Consider the following 19,913-nt stretch of genomic DNA (forward strand, 5'->3'; position numbering starts at 1 on the left):
AGCCATGCCTCCAGTCTGGCATTTTGATGGTTAATTAGATAGGAATCTCACAGACTTTTCTTCCCAGGCTGGCTTCAGATCTCAGCTTCCTGGGTAGCTAGGATTACAGGCCTAAGTCACCAGTGCCTGGCTACCAGGCAGTTTTTTATGTTTAAGTAAACCCTTCTTTCTGTACATCCCAAGTTATGCATTTTCCAGTAACATCAAGTAAGAATTTTAAATATAGAGGAAAGAGTTAAGGGCTGGTGGCATGACTCAAATAGTAGAGCACCAGATGAGCAAGTAAGCACAAGGTCCTGAGTTCAAACTCTGGTACTGGTTAAAAGAAAAAAAAAGAAAAATAGATAAAGGTCATAAAAAATAAATTTATAACTATTACTGACACTCTGTCCATAATAAAACAAATAATATAAACTACAAGAACTGGGGCCTGATGAAATAAGAAATCCAGTGAAAACCAGTACACACTACACCCCTTGTGTAATTAGTCTAAAATTTCCACACACCCTGGACCATGGGCAGCAGATGCTGGGATTAGCACAAGAGAATCATGACAGGAGCCTCTGTATTCATTTTCTACTGTGGTGATAAATGACTACAAATTCAATAGCTTTATGCAACTTGATATCCAGCCCCACCTCTAATGGATCCGCACCCTGAAGATCTACCAAAGCAGCAATCTAGGTGTCACCAGGGCTGGGACATTATCTCAACGTTGCAGTACTCTTCCACGTTCTTGCAGGATTTTGGTGGAATGTAGTTCTTTGTGGCTGTACAAATATGGTCCCATTTGCTGACTGATGGCTCGATGGCAGCTCTTGCCTTCTAGAGATTGTTCTTACATTTTAGACAATGAGGTCTCTCACGACAGCTACTAACTTCTTCAGGGCTCATAGGAGCAAGTTCTCTAACTTCGGTTAGAGAATTCCTCAATTATGATACCCAAAGTCGGCTGATCAGGGCCCGTATTGTATGTGCAAAATCTTTTCACTCTTGTCAGGTGATATAATAATAGCCATCCATGGGTTTATCATTTGTGGATATCTTGTGGTACATGATTATTAAAATTAGTATATTGTGAACATGATCCTATAAATGACTGCAAAAAGATTTCGTTAGTGCATCCATAAATTTTTTGAGGGGTATGTGCTGGTATTGGAGCTTGAAGTAGGATACTGTCCCTTACCTTTTTTGCTCTGCTTCCATACTTTTTTGGTGGTTAATTGGAGTTAAGAGTCTTATGGATTTTCCTAACCGTGATCCTCAGATCTCACTCTCTGAAGTATCTTAAGATTATAGGTATGAGCCACCAGAGCCTGGCAAGGTCCATAAACTTTCAATGTATCTTTACTATGTACAAAGTGCTTGTATATATTTTGCATCATTTGGTTTTCATGACTGTTCATTAGGGAGGTACAGGAGATATTAGTCCAATGCTAAAAGGGGGAAATAAATCTAAAGGCTGAAAGCAGCAGAGTCTGATCAAAGCTTTGTAGCAGATGAATAGGATCCACCTGGTTTCAAGCTTGGGTCTTTCCCTCCTCTAGCCCAGTGTTCTTTGTGTTTTCTAACTGTGTTTGGTGCTGTTTGAAGGAGATATTTCAGGCCTTATTGTGGGCACAGAGGTGGACATGCCTAGGTCTCTATATGCTACAGCTTCTTTCACTGGTTATGTTGCAGGATGAGCAATTGAAGAATTGCTGCATTTTGCTAAGAACATTAAGGAAATAAAAACAGTTGTAAAAATAGGTCAGAGTGCTGTTCATAAAAAAAAAAAAATCCAAGAGCTTATTCCGATGGTTTTAAGAAGCTGTCGTCTCTTGTAGCAGTTGTTGAACCTTTTTTTGTGGAAAGAAACAGAACAAATAAAAGAACATTATACACTGGGCTTAAAATGAACCCCTGGGAAAAATGATGAGCCCCTCCCCCCTCAGTTTTTATTGATTAATTTTCATACCAGTACCAGCACTGATGCTGGGACTCAGGACTTCCTGCTCTCAGTTGGGCTTTTTCTTGCTCAAGGTTGGCACTCTATCACTTGGGCCACAGATCTACTTCTGGGCTTTTTTTTCTGGTTAATTAGAGATAAGAGTCTCATGGACCTTCCTGTCAAGGCCGGTTTCCTCAGAGTAGCTAGGATTACAGACGTGAGCTACACACCCAGTAACTACAAGAAATTCAAACCTTCTTAATGTCTGGCCTCTTGTTTTTCTTTTCATGCAGACACAGACTGGCGGCAGTGTACATGGTCTCAATGGAAGAGGGGTCAGTGTCACTCATCTTTGTGTCAACATAGTCTCCAATTGTCTTCTCTTCATCTTCGATTTCTTCCTTAATATCTAGCTTTAAAATGAGCATTAAAACTTCGTTAGGAGTTTCAAATGACAGTAAAAGAACAGGACATACATTTTAATTATTTCAAGTACTTTGTGATAAGATATATTTCCTTCTCACTATCTACTTTTTATTACCTTATTAAGAATTGAAGACATACAAAACAAATTTTACTATAGAAACACATACATATATGTATATACATTTGTATATATGTATATATGCATATATATGCATATATATTTATACACACACATATATATGGTTTATACCCCTATATTTTTCAACCATTTGCCTTGTGGCTTTTGCATTTATGCCATTAGCTAACGGCTCACATGAATGATGTTCCCTGGGCTGCTAGCCCAGGGATGTGCTTCTTGATGTACTTTTGATGGTGCCATTCCAACTTCTGGACCCAGATCCCCTCCCTGCACCTGAAAAGTTTCCTTGTAAGTACTCAGATTGCTGATTCAAAGAAGAAAAGAGGAGAAACAAAGTGACAAGGCAGGATAAAAGAGCAATGAACTAGCTAGGTGCTGGCGCTCATGCCTGTAATCCTAGCTGCTCAGGAGGTTCAGATCTGAGGACCACAGTTCAAAACCAGCCTGGGCAGGAAAGTCTGTGAAACTCTTATCTCAAATTAATCACAGAAAAAAGGTGGAAGTGATACTATGGCTCAAGTAGCAGAGCACTAGCTTTGAGCAAGAAGGAGTTTAGGGACAGTGCCCAGGCCTACACTGACACATACACACACACACACACACACACACACACACACACAGACAAGATGAATTGGGAGAGAAGGGTAGGAGAAGGTAGTACACTGGGTTGAATGGTGGCTTTAGAAATATATATCTGTGTCCTAATTACTGGGATGTCCGAATGTCACCTAATCTGGAAGGAAACATCTTCATAGTTATAGCTGCATATCCTGGGATGGACGCATCCTGGATTATCCAGGTGCATTGTAAATCCTAGGATAAATGTCTTCATATCAGACAAAAAAAAAAGGAAGAAGACACAGTGAAGACCATGTGACAGGAAGGCAGAGACTGTTATGATGGGCCACAAAAGAAAGAATTCCACCTAAAACCACCAGAATCCAGAGGAGGGAAGGAAGGGTTCTCCCCTGGATTTGAATAGGGGATGGGCCTTCCTGGCATCTTAACTTGAGATTTCTGGTCTCCAGAGCTTGAGAGAATCACTTCGGTCACCTCAACCCACATTCTCCATGGCAATCTGATCTTCTGTGTGTGCTGATGATTGAACTCAGGGCCTCACATTCTTGCTTGGCTTTCTCACTCACAATGAGTACTCTATCACTTGAAACACAATGCCAGTTCTGTTTCTTTTTGCTGGCTTAACTGGAGATAAAAGTCTGATAGATTTGTCTGCCCGGGCTGGCTTTGAACTGTGATCATCAGATCGCAGCCTCCTGAGTAGCTAAGGTTATAGGCGTGAGACACCAGTGCCTTGACTTTGGGATTTTTTTTTTTAATGGGAGCTATTTTTTTTTTAAGGAAACGAATACAATGATGGAAACAATTATTTATGAGTTGAAATTTAAAGGTGAATTTAAAGAGTGCTTAGACCATGGCACAATCTAGTAATATAAAGGTGTCCTGAAGGATCTTAGCTTTATTTATATTAAAAACCATATTACTTTATACTCATACCACAGTCAAATCTTTCAAATGTATGAGAGTATTATCTGTGGAGAGAGATGCTTCTTTTTTTTTGTACCTCATCCTTACTCAAGTCAGTTTCAGGCTTTCATATACTCTGAAGGGCATGTCTATCTTAGGAAATGGGACGGAAAATCCAGATCTTTATACAGGTGGGTCTTGAAAAAATATAAGCTACAACTTGGTGAAACAAAATGGTAGCATCTTGTCTTCATCTCTGAGACTTCTGCTATCTTCTTCCTGGTTCTCCTGCGTCGTTTATTTTTGTTTTTATTTTGCAGATTTAGGGGTCCAACTCAGGGCCTCCTACAAACTAGGCAAAAGTTCTACCACTGAGCTACAACCTCAAACTCCTATGTTTGTTTTTTGTTTATGTTATGCTGGTCTGGGTGTTGTCCTTGAGCTTTTTTGCTTAAGGCTAGCACTCTAACATGTAAGCCACAGCTCCACTTTGTCTTTTTGGCAGTTTGTTGGAGATAAGGGTCTCCTGCTTGGGTTGGCTTCTAATTGTGATCCTCAGATCTCAGCCTCCTGAGAAGCTTGGGTTACAGGTGTGAGCCAGGGTGCCCAGCTATACAACTTCTAAGTAGTCCTTCAGCCAGCAGAGATTTCTTCCTGTAGATAGCACCCTTCAAGCTCCACCTCTCTTCTGAGTGCTGGTGCTCTACCACTTGAGCCATCCCTTCACTTAAAAGGCTTTTGGGTAGCTAACTGGAGATAAGAGTGTCACAGACTTTCCTGCCTAGGCCCATTTTATACCATGATCCTCCGATCTCAGCCTTCTGAAAAGCTAGGATTAAAGGTAGGAGCCACCAGCCCCTAACTCATGGCAGAGCTTCAATTGGAAATATTGACTTTTATCTTTTTTTGTCGGTCATGGGACTTGAATTCTGGGCCTGGGAGCTGTCCCTGAGCTCTTCAGCTCAAGGCTAGCACTCTACAACCTGAGCCACAGCGCCACTTCCTAGAAATATTTAATATCCTTTCCCTATGCCATTATATAGTGCCAGAGAAAACACTGCCCATAGAAAATGCAATTTCTAGGTGCCAAATATAATTTTATACATTTTAGACTATAAATGCAAAGAGGAAAGGACTGAAAAGAAAACAAATGTATCACTTACTAATAACTGAGGTTCGCGATGTTCATCCACAGCTGGAAGTCCAGTTATTATTTCTAGTAAAACCTATGAAGACCAAAAAGATCCATTAGTATAACAGGAAGACAATATAATAGAAGGAATATGGATCTGATTGATGAACATGGCATTTCTCATCTCTTTTCCTTCATGAATGCTTTGAGTCCATGTTAGCCATGACCATTTTTTTCTATTGACAACTTGTTAAAAAAAAACAAAAAAACTAGCTCTACCAAACGTGTGTCTGGGAACTTCCATATCTATCCATTTCTATCCATTTCTTTTAGAGGCTGTGTGTGTGTGTGAGTGTGTGAGTGTACTGGGACTTGAACTCAAGGCCTGGGTTCTGTACTTGAACTTTTTCCATCAAGGTTGGTGCCCTACCACTTAAGCCACACCACCATACCTCACTTCTGGCATTCTGGTAGCTAATTGGAGATAAGAGTCTCATGGACTTTCCTGCCTGGACTGGCTTTGGGTCATGATACTCAGAACTCGGCCTCCTGAGCAGCTTGAGTACAGGAGTGTCAGGGGATTCTTCACAAGCATTTTCTTTGGAGAATAGTACTTTATAAATATTAGGACTATTTTACAATCCTATGTCTTAAGTGCCATGAAGCTACATTTTCATCTAAGAAATATATTTGAAAAAGACAGATGATCACAAATAAGACCATACTAAAGCTACCAGCACAGCTATGTTTATTGCAGCATTATTTACCATAGCTCAGATATGGAACCAACCCAGATGCCCCTCAGTAGATGAATGGATCAAGAAAATATGGTATATATACACAATGGAATTCTATGCCTCCATCAGAAAGAATGATCATTGCCCCATTTGTTAGGAAATGGAAAGACTTGGAAAAAATTATATTAAGTGAAGTTAGCCAGGCCCAAAGAAACATAGGTCCCAGGGTTTCCCTTATTTGCAATATCTAGTGTATGTCTGAGTCAAGCAGAAAAGGTCAGATAAGTTGTTGTTAGGTGAAATGAACCCCAAGATAAGGACTCAAATGTTTTTTTCTTTCTTGCTATGGTTTCTAACATATTTGTAAGATATGTCTTTGTTGCTTTGTATGACCTTCCCCCACGGTATAACCCGTTTTCACTGTATTTGATGTTGGTATAATGTGCGGAAGGGAAGGGAAAAAACAAATTGTTTAATAGGGATACAGGTGGACCCATTGCAACAATGAGATGTACAAGATGTTATGTCGAAAAACAAACTTTACAACTTTGGCCTAGGAACAGGAGGGTGAGGGGGGAGAGGGTGAGGGGGTTGGAGGAGATGGGAAGGGATGGGAAGGGGAAACAAAGGAGGAGGTAACAATGCTTGATAAGAAATGTACTCATTATCTTGCCCATGTAATTGTAACCCCTCTGAATGGTATTTTCACACACACACACACAAAAAAGACAGAAGAAAGACCAACCTAGTTTCTCTGACAACTCATTCTATACCCTCTACTCTGTCTTAAAAATTATTAGGAAGCCAGAGATTGTTGGCTCACATCTGTAGTCCTAGCTATTCAGGAGGCTAACATCTGAGGATTTCATCCATGATCTGAGGATCGTGGAAACTAGCCTGGGCAAGAAAGAATATGAGACTCTTTCCTCCAATTAACCACCACAAACCCAGAAGTGGAGCTGTGGTTCAAGTGTAGAGCACTACCCTTGAACAGAAAAAGCTGAGGTGGGGGGGTGGGGTGCTCAGGCCCTGAGTTCAAACCTCAGTACTGGTACACACACACACACACACACACACACACACACACACACGGAACAGACTATTAGATCAGACAATGCCAAAAAGTGGGAGATGAAAGTCCATATTATATGACACTGACTTGCACACTGACTTAATTTAAGCTCCAGCATAATTCATGGCAAGGAAATAACTTCTCACAGTAATTTAGAAAATCAACTATGATGCAGGTTAATGTGCATAGTTTATATCTTTATGCAAGCCAACTAAGCAAGACAGGCATGTTAAAATACTCTTTCAATTTCACAGCTGTGGAAGAATGATTCTTGTGTGTAACTTACCACACCGAAGCTGTATATGTCAGATTTGGGAGTTATTTCTCCTCGCAGTGCCTCAGGTGCCATGTACGCTGTTGTGCCCACAATTCTGCTAGTCACGACTGTCTGGGAAAACTTCTCAGAGGCACGTGCAAGGCCAAAGTCAGATATTTTGGCAGTAAAGTCTTTATCTAGCAAGATATTTGCACTGGAAAAAATAGTCAAATTTGGAGAAAGCAGTGTTTTTCTTCCCAAGAAAGTCACAGTTGTTTAGATACATATGTTTAGATATGACTGAATGAACATACATATCTGTGCACACACATATATACACATATGTATACACACACATATATATTAGCACGCATGCTAATAGCATTTCCCTCTTTAAGCACATTTTTATGTGCTTGGAATTTTGTAATCTTTAGTCATTTTGAAGATAATATATAACAGATTATTGTCATGTATCCCTACCCTACTGTCCTGAGGAAGATTCTGAATTCTTCCACTTTGTTTTGGTGCCCTATTGAACTTCTTTCTGATTCTGCTCCCCTCCCTCTTCCTAGTCTGAGGTAAACATGCTTCCCTTCCAAAGGTTCTTCCATAAGATTAACTCATACCTTTCTACCAGTGAGGGACAACATGCCACATCTGTCCTTCTGTATCTGGGTTTGAAACAAGTTAAAAAGTATTTTTCCTCATTCCATTCCTAACACCTCTCAATTCATTTACAAACCAGAGTACATCAATCATTCATTTACAAACTCAAGTACATCAATCATTCATTTACAAATTCAAGTACATCAGTCATTCATTTACAAACTCAAGTACAGCAAGCATTCATTTCTTGAAGCCATTCGTTTGTATTAGGTTACCTGAAATCCTGGCAAAATTAAGGCTATATCTTTTTTCTTTCTTTTTCATTTTTTGATGCTGATACTGGGGCTTGAACTCAGGGCCTAGGTGCTATCCCTTAGTTATTTTGTTAAGGTTGGTGTCCTACCACTTGAATGACAGCTTCCCTTCTGGTATTTTGCTGGTTCACTGGAGATATGACTCTCACAGACTTTCTTGCATGGGCTGGCTCCGAACTTTGCTCCTCCTTCAATCTTAGCCTCTTGAGTAGCAAGCATTACAGGTGTGTAATGCTGGTGCCTGGCCATCATGCTGAATTCTTATTATAATTTTCTATGGTATCTCCTTATACTTATGATCAAAGTAAAATGTTTGCCTGGGTCTACCAGGAACCACAGGACTTGATTTCTTGCATACTTTTTTGATTTTCTCATCTGTCTTACTCATGCAGTCATACTGAATTTACCTCACTTCCCCTAATTCATTATGCATCCATCCTCTCTCCTGACACCATTCTTACAAATGTGGTTCCTTCTGCTTGGACTGTTCCTCTTTCCATCCATCTTCTTTCTATAGCTTCCTTCAAATATACTCCCTTATTTCCTGCACACTCTCTTGGTCTCGGCATAACTCTCTTGGGAAACCTTCTTTATATTTATATTAACTACAACATTAGATACCAAAATTTGACTACGATTTTGTGATTGATCAGTGCTAAATTTGACATATGCTACTTTTCGTTAATTAAATCATGTGCAGTGCCTAGGCCCCAGCAGGAAAATATTTAACTAGATAAATACATAAGAATAAAGGGAACTGACATTGTACCATCTGTAAAGAGATGGAAAGACTTGGAGAAAAATTATGTTAAGTGAAGTTAAGCCAGGCCCAGAGAGACAGAGGATCCATGTTTTCCTTTATATCACTGGGTGGTATTCAAGTGTATGAAATGTATTAACTGAAATACAGTAGCTTCAAAAGAGATCTCAAGTAGTGTAAATCCTTACAAAGCCCAAATCAAAGTTCAACAAAATAAAACATCAGGAAGCAGGTATTTGAAAGAAGTGGGGAGTTGAGGGCCAAGGGTAGAAAAATGAAGGGGAGAAGAGGTGGGGAAAACACAGACAAGAATCTAAGGCATATCCTACAAAATTAAGAAGAGTGAGGGAAAAGGTGGGTAGGGGAGGGATGGGTGAGAATGTTGAAAGCGGTGACACTGATCCAGACATATTTATACACTGCTTTGTTAAGTAGCAACTCCTTTGTACAACTACTTAAAGATAATAATTATAAAGAGAAATAAAGAGAAACATACTCATGAAGGACGAAGGTGAGTAAAAATAGAATAGTGATCTTAGAACCAAGAAGTCAATCTAATTTCCATAAGGTGAATGTGGTCAAAAGAAATGGAGTGACATGGTTCCACAAAAAGAAAAAAAATGTCAAATAGAGTGAATACTGGAAATAGGCCACTGGGTTTGGCATAAAGGAGAGGAGAACTGTTTAGTGGGAAGACTTCCTTCATGGAGTGAGGGGGAAAAATCACCTAGCCCTCTAGGTTGAGACCTGCATGTCAACAGTGAACAAAAAGAGAGCAAGTGATTCTTCAAAGATGGCTTTCCAGAAGCTTTTTCATATTAATGTTTACCTTTTAATATCTCTATGAATGTGGTGGTTGTCGTGTAAAAAACGGATACCATTAGCTGCCCCCTGAGCAATCTTGCATCTCAAGTGCCAGGAAAGTGGTGCAGTGCCATCCTTAGGAAGAGACACACCAATTTGAAAAAAGGAGAATAACACATATGTAGGAAATATACAAAAGACTAATTTGCTAGGCAGCCACTGAAAATTGTATCACCAAGAATTCAGGATTATAGCTGGGCACCAGTGGCTCATGCCTGTAATCCTAGCTACTCAGGAGGCTGAGATCTGAGGATCATGGTTCAAAGCCAGCGTGGGCAGGAAAAGTCTGTGAGACTCTTATCTCCAATAAACCACTGGGAAACCGGAAGAGGCGCTGTGGCTCAAGCGGTGGAGCGCTCTCCTTGAGCTGAAGAGCTGAGGGACAGCGCCCAGGCCCAGAGTTCAAGCCCCACAATGGACAAAAAAAAAAAAAAGAATTCAGGATTATAATTTTTTAGGTTGTTAAAAAATGATCTCTAAATAAGATCAAATGGGGCTTAGCATTTCTTACTTGAAGATAAAATACATGTAAAGGCATCTTCAATGTCTATCCTTGATGGATAATTTTGTTTTAAATTACCATCTAAGAACTGACATAACTATAGATGCATTTGTATGTATATATATATATAAATACATGTAGGCATATACATACTTGTATATATATATGTACACACATACACGCATATATTTTATTTTGTGTGAGTTGGGACTGGGATTAGAAGGGAAGGCCTTACGTACTCCCTTTGCTTTTTCTATTCAATGCTGGTGTTATACCACTTGAGCCACACCTCTACTTCTAGCCTTTTGCTACTTAATTCGAGATAGGAGTCTCTTAGATTTCTCTGCCTGGGCTGGCTTAGAACCATGATCCTCAGATCTCCTGAGTAGCTAGTATCACATGCACAAACCACAGCACTGGGCTTTAACTACATATATTTATACAGAGCAGGAAAAATATTAAGTTTAACATAGCTTAAATGATCCTGTCAGAAAGTGAATATTTGCATTCCAAACTAGAAGCAGAAGTCCCGGCAACCTTGAATAATAGATATCTTACCAAACATGATAGTCTGTCTAGCAATGAACCGTTGGGCATGTAAACATATACCAAGCAGAGGTCATCACCTTCACTGGAGAATCCAAGCAATTCTACTAAGTTCTCATGCTGACACCTGCAACAAATGGTTTTCTATGCAAAATTATAATAGACAGTGATGCATTCAGTGGAAGAAGTTATTCAACTGAGAGTATTTACAGAAAATCAGATCAAAGAAAATATGTTACATATTCTTTATAATTCATGTTTATGTTTGTATATGTTTATTGTAAGCTAATATTTTTCTTTTCTTTTTTTTTTTTTTGGGTCCAGTTGTGGGCCTGAACTCTGGGCCTGGGCGCTGTCCCTCAGCTCTTCAGCTCAAGGCTAGCACTCTACCACTTGAGCCTCAGCGCCACTTCCGGCTTTTTTCTTTTTTCTTATGTGGTGCTGAGGAATTGAACCCAGCGCCTCAGGCATGCAAGGCAAGCGCTCTACCACTGAGCCAACTTCCCAGCCCCAATATAAACTAATATTTTTCTGTAACTAAGTTCTCTTTTCAGTAATACTGATTGACATTAGAAGCAAGATTCTCTATTTTATGGTCAATGGTCAATAATCCAGATCACCAGGATGGGAAACAGTTTGACTAAAGAGTAGGCTGATTCTTACCTGTGTTCAGCTCCACTTTCAATGACAGCATAAAATAGATTTCAAGAAGCTTGTTGAAACTTTGTAATACTTCTAAACATCTTTGCCTGTCAAAGTGAATATTTGTATTCCAAACCAGAAACAGAAAGCCTCAGTTCTTTTATGAATACTAACTTACCTAAGGGTCTCTTATTCTATAAACAGGTTTTTTGTTTTTGGTGCCAGTCCTGGGGCTTAAACTTGGAGCCTGGGCACTGTTCCTTAGCTTTTTTTTGCTCAAAGCTAGTGTGCTACCACTTGAGCCACAATTCTACTTCCTGCTTTTCAGTGGTTAATTGAAGCTAAGAGTCTCACAGACTTTTATGTCTGGGCTGGCTTCAAAGTGCAATCCTTAGATTCCAGTCTCCTGAGAAGCTAGGATTACAGGAGTCTTTCTAAGGTATTTCCACAATTGGTCTCTCATGAATTCTGGGAGCAAAATACCAGGATGTTGGAATAGCTGAAATTCCAGGTAACTTTGTTGTGATTTAAAATATTGACTGCGGCTTAATCTGGTTATAGAACTGAAGAGCACAGTATATAGTAATTTTTATGCTGTATTTGCAAATATCTACAGTTGATGACATATTTTGGTTAAGAAACCAGGTTCTTTATAATTGCTTTGTGCTTTTCCTCTCTATCACACTGCCACATTAGCACTTACTTTGCCATGACCTTTATTTCCTGGTCAAATTGTTGTTTCAGTTCTTCAGTACTAATGTCAACCATCTGAAAAGAAAATACAATGTAGTACATTGCAATAACCCCATGGCTCTTAAAGATAAAAGGAGGCTCATGAGATAATTGGCTGATTTGTTCTCATTGAAATAGTAAAGAAAGCTGGGTGCCAGTGGCTCACAACTTTAATCTGTCCTACTCAGGAGCCTGAGATGTGAGGATCACAGTTTGAAGGCAGACAGGCAGGAAAGTCCCTGATACTCTCTTATTCCTAATTAGCCAGTAAAAAAGTTGAAAACAGAAGTGTAGCTCAAGTGGTAGAGCACCAGCCTTGAGTGAAAAAACTGAGAACATGAGAACTTGAACTTCAAGCCTCAGTACCAGGAGACACACACAGACACATACACAACAGAAACAAGGCTATTTTCTCATTTTATAGAACAATTGGTATCTAGAAGTATTAGTGAGTTGCTCAAGGTCCAGAGTTTGTTAGTGAATAGAAAAAAAATCTCTTTGAATTATAACTACATTGCATAGAAACTTTGAAAATACTGTTTAATAGAAAATATAAGCAAATCTGAATGCAAGGACAAAATAAAACCTGCAAAAACATTTGTAATACACAAGTGCCTATACTATAACCATATGGAACTTTTGAGATTTTTCTGGATATAGCCCCACATTTAAAATATAACATGTAACTAAATAAAAAGTGAACACTGCAATAGAAATGAGAACAAAGGGCATAGACAAGAAAATTTTCAATACTTTCTTCTTCATGTGTATTTTCTAAGCTTTGTTTTTAAATGGGAAAATCAATGTAAACAAGTGTACGTGTGTGTACCTATATCTATACATATATACAAAATACTTTTAGTATTTTACCATTTAATCTATTTTGTGTGTGACAATACTGGTGTGTGGACTCAGGGTCTGTGTAATGTCCCTTACCACTTGAACCATAGTTCTACTTCTGGTGTTTTGCTGGTTAATTGGAGATAAGGTTCCCGTGGACTTTATGATCCTCAGATCCCAGACTCCTGAGTAGCGAAGATTACAAGTGTGAGCCACTGGCACCCAACACCATTTCAATCTTGATGCTGTATAAAGTACTATATGGAATAGGGCTTTCCCACTTGATTTAGTGAATATTTCTAAATTAAATGTGTGATCATATGTATATGTGTACAACTGTTACTCTCAGGCATGAAGTTCGTAAGTCTCAAAAGATCATCGGAGTTTTAAATGTTAAGAACTACCAGTTTAGAGAGCATGTATTTAAATAAAACATAGACCTCAGTAACAAACTTCATGAAGTTCATTAATAACCTTTGTGAAGGTTAATATAAAGTTTATTGCATGGAACCCTAGGAAGCAGCTCTTCCTTCAGTCTTTCACTTCTGAAGATAGAACTTACCGCTGCAAGCCTTTTCACTGCTACCGCTGTGTTGTTCACATAACCTTTATACACAACTCCGAATCCTCCCTCACCCATTTTACTGCCACCCATAGAAATGGGGCGTTCATCAAAATCATTTGTGACGCTCTTCAGTTCATAAAATGAAAAATTATGAAAACCTATAATGTCAAAAATGCAAAAAAATGGGCTTACGTAAAAATCAAATTGGTATCAATTCTGTATTTTCTCAATTTGAAGATACATGTACAAAATATATGTCAATATGTACGTACACACATATAATACATTTTATCCACATAAATCACAAATTTGGATAGTTTATATATATATCAAATTCACAAACTATTTACACATATATATCCAAATTATACACACACACATATATAAAATTGGATAAAGTCCAATCTCTACAATTGCATTTGTGTTTGTGTGTATATGTGTACCAATCCTGGGGCTTGAACTCATGGACGAGGTGCTATCTCTGAGCTTTTTTGCTCAAGCCTTGCACTCTACTACTTGAGCCACAGTTCCACTTCCAGCTCTTAGGTGATTAACCAGAGGTAGGAGTCTCAATGGATTTTTCTTCCTGAGCTGGCTTCGAACTGTGATCCTTAGAATCTCAGCCTCCTGAGTAACTAGAATTACAGTTATCAGCCACTGGTGCCCAGTGAGCATTTTTTTTTCCGGTTAGCATTTTTTAAAACTACTTATTTCTTTCTCAGCATATTTGCATGTCCTGCTGCCTGTAGTCACAGATAACTCCCTGATTAATGGAATGAAAAAGGTGCTTAATAAATTAGAAGGAAACCCCCACAAATCAGTCCTGTTAATGCCCCTGGTTGCTTCACAAGCAGGACAGATTTACTTTAAAGCAGTGATTTGTGTTCATAACGAATTCACTCATGGAAAAGACTAAAAAGGCTACTTACTTGGAATAAACAGGTAAGGATGATAATTAGGAAATTAACATATTGAAAATTTTAAAGGAAAGAAAGAAAATGCTACTTACGTATGTCACTGACTTCTACATTCTCATTCACTGAATTTGTGGAGTCCGGTGGCACATAGTTTTGTTCAAAATTTTGCAAAGGTATCACAGATATTTTTTCTTTTTCATAGAAAGGCATCTGTTTCTGTGGAACTGTTATTGCTTCTTTAGGATGGAGAATATTATCAGCTTTGGGAATAGCATCTGCAAAATAGAATAAAATGCAAGCTGAAAAGAATGAAAGAGACTCATGTTTCAGGTTTGTTTAGAGAAAAGGTAAGAACATGAATTGTTTCAAGCTGAGTGCTGGTGGCTCACATCTGTAAGCTCAGCTACCCAGGGACTGAGATCTGAGGATCGCAGTTCAAAGCCAACCCTGGCATGAAAGTCTGCGAGAGTCTTATCTCCAATTAAACACCAAAAGCCAAAAGTGTAGTTATAGCTCAGGTAGTAGAGTGTCAGCCTTTAGCAGAACAGCTTAGGGACAGTATCCAGACCCTGAGTTCAAGCCCCAGAATACACTTTCTCCCTGTCTTCTCTCTCTCTCTCTCTCTCTCTCACACACACACACACACACACACACACACACACACACACACACACACACACACACACACGCTTTTACTCTTGCTTTTATCCTTCTACTCTATTGATACCTTGCTCATACCCAGTTACCTGGCAATAAAAGACTTGCAGGAGCAAAAAACTCATTTTGGACCAAAAGATCCACAAGTTCTCCAACAGTGCAATTTGTGGTACCCCAGTCAAACAGTAATTCAGATGTGGGACTTTTCCCACTTTGAAGTAATGCCTCGAATCTCCTTAAAACAAATAAAAAGAAATAAAATTAGCACATGAAAACAGGAATTAATCCCCTCTGCTCCAGTTTAACTCACGGCATCATCCGTGGGATTAAAGGAAAGAGACAGCAAGATAACCTGCAAGAATTAACGAGATAGGAGATAGGCAAGAGCAGAAGACAGAGATAATAACAGAAAGTAGAGGTGTGACTCAAATAGCAGAACACTAGCCTGGAGTGAAAAAGACAAGCAAGAGTGCAGAGCCCTGAGTTCAAGTCCCAGTAAACACACACACACACACACACACACACACACACACACACACACACACACGTACATGGGGAATAGAGCAAAAACTGCAAAGAAAAATAGAAACCAGGCCAGGTACCTGTGGTTCATGCCTATAAACCTAGCTTCTCAGGAGGCTGAGATCTGAGGATTATGGTTCAAAGTCATTCCAAGCAGGAAAGGGTTTCATTTTCAATTAACCAGAAAAAAAAATCTGGAAATGGAGCTGTGGCTCATGTGGTAGAGCACTAGTCTTGAGCAAAAAAGCTCACGGATAGCTTCTAGACCCTGAGTTTTAGCCTGAGGACCAACATGCACACACATAACACACCCAACTAATCAACCAACCAACTAACGAAACCATCCCCAAAAGAAAACCATAAAAGGCTCATACTGTCTCTTCATAATACAGAGGTTGTTTTTAGACTTCACTTCAATATTAGACAGTTATTTACACCTTATCATTCCCATGATGTAAACATTTTAAAAAGAACGTTGAGTGTTACCTGATGTGAAACTGATTGTATCTTTCATCACCAGATGGCTTTTTAATGGCAACTGCTAATTTCTTCCATCCTTCTTGAGGGTCCATAAAATCTGACAGCTTCCTAATTAGTCCAACGTTCAAGTTCCGCACATATGTTGATGGGGTTATGGGTTTGTTCATCTTCCACTCCTGAAATACGAGGAATTCTCTGTTAAATTTTACAGTGGTTTCAGAGATGACATCTGCAAACTGATAGATCAATATTTGCTGTATTGTATGAAATGCTGGCAACTCATTATACCCTAAACAACAACAACAACAACAACAACAAACACTCCAAAGCCAACTACTTGGTTTCCTAAGACATTCAAATTTAACTTCATCTAATTGTCCTCTGAATTTGCTTTCTTTCCTCGTCTGTAAATATCAACTCACACTGAAGGACTTTGTTCTGATGCTGGTGTATGGGTGGACAGGGGCTTGAACTCTGGCTGGGTGTTGTCCTTCAGCTTTTTTTTTCCCCCTCAAGGCTATATAGCACTCTACTTGAGCCATTGATTCCCTTCCAGCTTCCTGAGAAGTTCATTGGAGATAACTGTCTCACTGACTTTCCTGCCCAGGCTGGCTTCAAACCATGATCCTCAGATCTCAGCCTCCTAGGTAGCTAGGATTATAGGCATGAACCAACCTAACATAATTCAGGTGGAAATTGAGAAATATAATAAAGTCAGTGTCAGCTTATGAAACCAAATGAGTTCCCAATCATATGTCTCTTCTCAAACAGACATACTATGGTGCCCCAGAGAAGAGGTCAAAATACTTTGGTCACAACAATCACTAAAGCTTTAAGACTGTACCTCCTTAGCACTCTGATCGGGGAGAAAAATGGTGATTCTAATATCTAAGAATTCTGAAATAGGGCTGGGAAGGTGGCTCAGTGGTAGAGCGCTTGCCTTGCATGCCTGAGGCCCTGGGTTTGATTCCTCAGCACCACATAAGCAAAAAGAAAAAAGCCAGAAGTGGCACCGTGGCTCAAGTGGTAGAGCGCTAGCCTTGAGCTGAAGAGCTGAGGGACAGCGCCCAGGCCCAGAGTTCAGGCCCCACGACCGGAACCCCCCCCCAAAAAAAATTCTGAAATAATTAAGATGACCATTTTTTTTTGTCTGTCTTGGTTATTCCTGGGGCCTGGGTGCTGCCCCTGAGCTGTTTTTGCTCAAGGCTAATACTCTGCCACTTGAGCCACAGCTCCACTTCTATCTTTTTTGCTGGTTAACTGGAGATTAAGAATCTCACAAACTTTCCTTACTTACCCAGGCAAGCTTTGAGCCATGATCCTTAGTTCTCAGCTTCCTGAGTAGCTAAGATAACAGGTGTGAGCCACCCATGGCTAGCAAATCACCAAGTGTAATAAAGCCTCATTTTGTCATGTAATAGGTGATCAAAAATTGAAATTATTATTTTCTGGCAGACTTTTCTTTAAACAAATGTGCAGTTATTTTTAAGCTTAGCTTCCAGAATACTGGAGAACTAGTATGTTACAAAATGAGATCTGAGAATATAATAAACTTTTTGGTAGTCTTATTTTGTCAAGCAAGACATTTTAAATATATTACTTTTTAAAATATATTGCTCATTTCTATTCATTCTCTGTAAAATATGCCAGATGACCATCAATATGTGGTTTTGAGTATCTCAACATCCTTTTTATGTAAAAAAGCTGATACCTTCCAGAGACTTTTTTCAGTGAGTATATGTGTTGATGTGCTATAAATTAAATATATATTTAAAATTTTTAAATAATTTTTAAAATGCCTAAACACACTAAAATATGTAACATCATTCACTCACTCCCATATTACTGGGTGTCTACTTTGTGCTAAATTGTAATCTGGGTCCCTAGACATAAGGCATTAGAAAAATTCGGGGAAAAAAAGATATAAACTCATGGAGCTTCTATTCTAATAGAGGAAGACAAGCAATAGCCAAATGAATGAGTTCTAGAGCAAGCTATATGACACAAAATGGAATGAAAAAAAAAGGACACTTTGGAGAGGATGCTAGACTAAGGAAGAGAAGCAGTAAGAGACTAATTAGAAAGGTACACTAATAATCCAGGTGAGAGGCACCAGAGGCTTGGACCAGAGCATAGTAGGGAGAAGGTGCAAAAGTCCTGGGACATTGGATGTTTTCTAAGGTACTGCCAACAGAATCCTCTGTGCTGATGTGGAGACTGGAAAGATGGGACTAAGTCTTTTTAACATGAACAGATTTCCTAAGTATTTAGATCAATGAAGACTGTGGAAAGAGAAACTCTAGCCTGGAAAATCAGGAGAGCAAACTTCCAATGAGTTAGCATTAAAACAGGAGTACAGGAATATTTGGTGTGTGTGTGTGTGTGTGTGTGTGTGTGTGTGTGTGTGTGTGTGTGTGTGCCTGTACTGGGACTTGAACACGGGGTGCTTGGGCACGGTCCCTTATCTTTTTCACTCAAGGTAGGCTATCTACCACTTGAGCTACATAGCTCCCTTTCCAGCTTTTTGCTTATTAATTGGGGGGAGTATCAAGGACCTCCCTACTCAGGTTGGCTTTGAACTACGATCTTCTTCAGATCCCAGCCTCCTGAGTAGCTAGGATTACCAGGTGCTAACCACCCGCGCCTGGCAAACACAAAAGAATTAAGATTTTTAAAAAAGTTGAACTTTTTAAACAAATAGATCTTCAAAGATTCCTTCTGGCGAGGGAGAAGAATCCGGGTGAGTGTGTGGGGTGGGGGGCACATTTGTTGTCCATTCCAGATGGCTAAAGTTGCTTCCTCGCTTTCCCAAGCTTTTGGTCCAACAGTCTCCTCTCTGGCTGCCAAGCTCCCAGGTTCTGGTGTTCAAGAAAAGTGCTTTCCTTTCAGAAACATACCCCCTCCAGGGAGCTGAGGAGCCCCCCAGGGGCAGGTCCGCCCGAGCCCCAGGTGGGGCCCACTGACTCCCCTTCACGCCTAAGGTTCATCCCCCAAGTCCCACCAATGGTGGTTTCTGTGTGGGCCGGTGCCAGGGCTTGAACTCAAGTCTGGTGGCTGTCCCTGAGCTTCTTTGGCGCTCTGCCAGTCGAGCCACAGCGCCACTTGCAGCTTTTGGGTGGTTAACTGCAGAGAAGAGGCTCAAGGACTGTCCTGCCAGGGCTGGCTTCGAACCGTGATTCTCCGAGCGCAGCCTCCCGAGAGGCCGCTGGGCCGGCCCACCGACGCGGATGGAGCCCAGTCCCCCGCACCCACGTCCTAACTTCGCTCCCTCGGACCCTCAGACGGACGATCTGCGTTCTGCAGGGGGTCGCGCGACGACCCCGGGGCAGAGGGGGCCTGGGGCTCGGCAGATCGCCGGTGCGGGGAATGAACACGCTCGGGACCCCTTACCTGCGCGCGTGAGCCCGCCTGGGCCGCGGGCTCCAAGACCACCACGGAAGACACCAACACCCGGAAGCGCGGGGCGGAACCAACGGGAAAGGCCCGCCTCTCCGCGCCCTCCCTAGCACGTTCCGCCTCCCGATTGGCTTCATGATCCATTTAGCCCCGCCCCGATCCACCCACCACGCCCACTCCTCCCAATCGCTCTCTAGATCCTCCTTGTTCCCTCCCCCTTGTCCCTCCTCACCCGCCACGCCCCCGTCCCGCCCCACCCGGCCCCTCCCTGTCTCCTCATTCGATTACTACACGCGCCCCCCAGCGGCCCCACACCTCGAGAAGCTCCCCTTGTGCCTGCCTGCCCCTTTAAGTAGGTCCCAGTCGGAGGCAGAAAAATCGTTACTTCTTCCG

The 19,913-nt window shown here is 40.6% G+C and overlaps 1 protein-coding gene and 1 long non-coding RNA gene across 2 annotated transcripts; both read right to left on the reverse strand.

Annotated features, from left to right (window-relative positions):
• Positions 1 to 345: 345 nt before the first annotated feature.
• LOC122106146 lies at positions 346 to 1,224 on the reverse strand. Its single transcript, XR_006147130.1, has 2 exons — positions 1,187 to 1,224; positions 346 to 1,099 (listed from the first exon to the last, which is right to left on the reverse strand). It is a non-coding gene; the product is annotated as an uncharacterized LOC122106146 (long non-coding RNA).
• Positions 1,225 to 1,554: 330 nt separating this feature from the next.
• Irak4 (interleukin 1 receptor associated kinase 4) lies at positions 1,555 to 19,585 on the reverse strand. Its single transcript, XM_042677426.1, has 12 exons — positions 19,515 to 19,585; positions 16,131 to 16,300; positions 15,212 to 15,357; positions 14,558 to 14,740; positions 13,546 to 13,706; positions 12,115 to 12,179; positions 10,782 to 10,896; positions 9,687 to 9,796; positions 7,208 to 7,391; positions 5,144 to 5,206; positions 2,185 to 2,343; positions 1,555 to 1,838 (listed from the first exon to the last, which is right to left on the reverse strand). Exons 2-12 carry the CDS (start codon positions 16,289 to 16,291, stop codon positions 1,803 to 1,805), a joined length of 1,383 nt encoding a protein of 460 aa, XP_042533360.1. The 5' UTR covers positions 16,292 to 16,300; positions 19,515 to 19,585; the 3' UTR covers positions 1,555 to 1,802.
• Positions 19,586 to 19,913: the final 328 nt, after the last annotated feature.

Source organism: Dipodomys spectabilis, unplaced genomic scaffold, assembly GCF_019054845.1.
Source record: "Dipodomys spectabilis isolate Male_0828 unplaced genomic scaffold, ASM1905484v1 ptg000039l, whole genome shotgun sequence".
NCBI classification, from domain to species: domain Eukaryota; kingdom Metazoa; phylum Chordata; class Mammalia; order Rodentia; family Heteromyidae; genus Dipodomys; species Dipodomys spectabilis.

Bases quoted from the DNA above. Each gene is read 5' to 3' on its own strand.
- Irak4 (XM_042677426.1), bottom strand. From the start codon at position 16,291: ATGAACAAACCCATAACCCCATCAACATATGTGCGGAACTTGAACGTT. The intron at 12,180-13,545 runs GTAAGTTCTATC...TTTTCTTTTCAG, and splicing joins CAGTGAAAAGGCTTGCAGCG to ATGGTTGACATTAGTACTGA. The intron at 7,392-9,686 runs GTAAACATTAAT...TATTTTTTCCAG, and splicing joins ATTCATAGAGATATTAAAAG to TGCAAATATCTTGCTAGATA.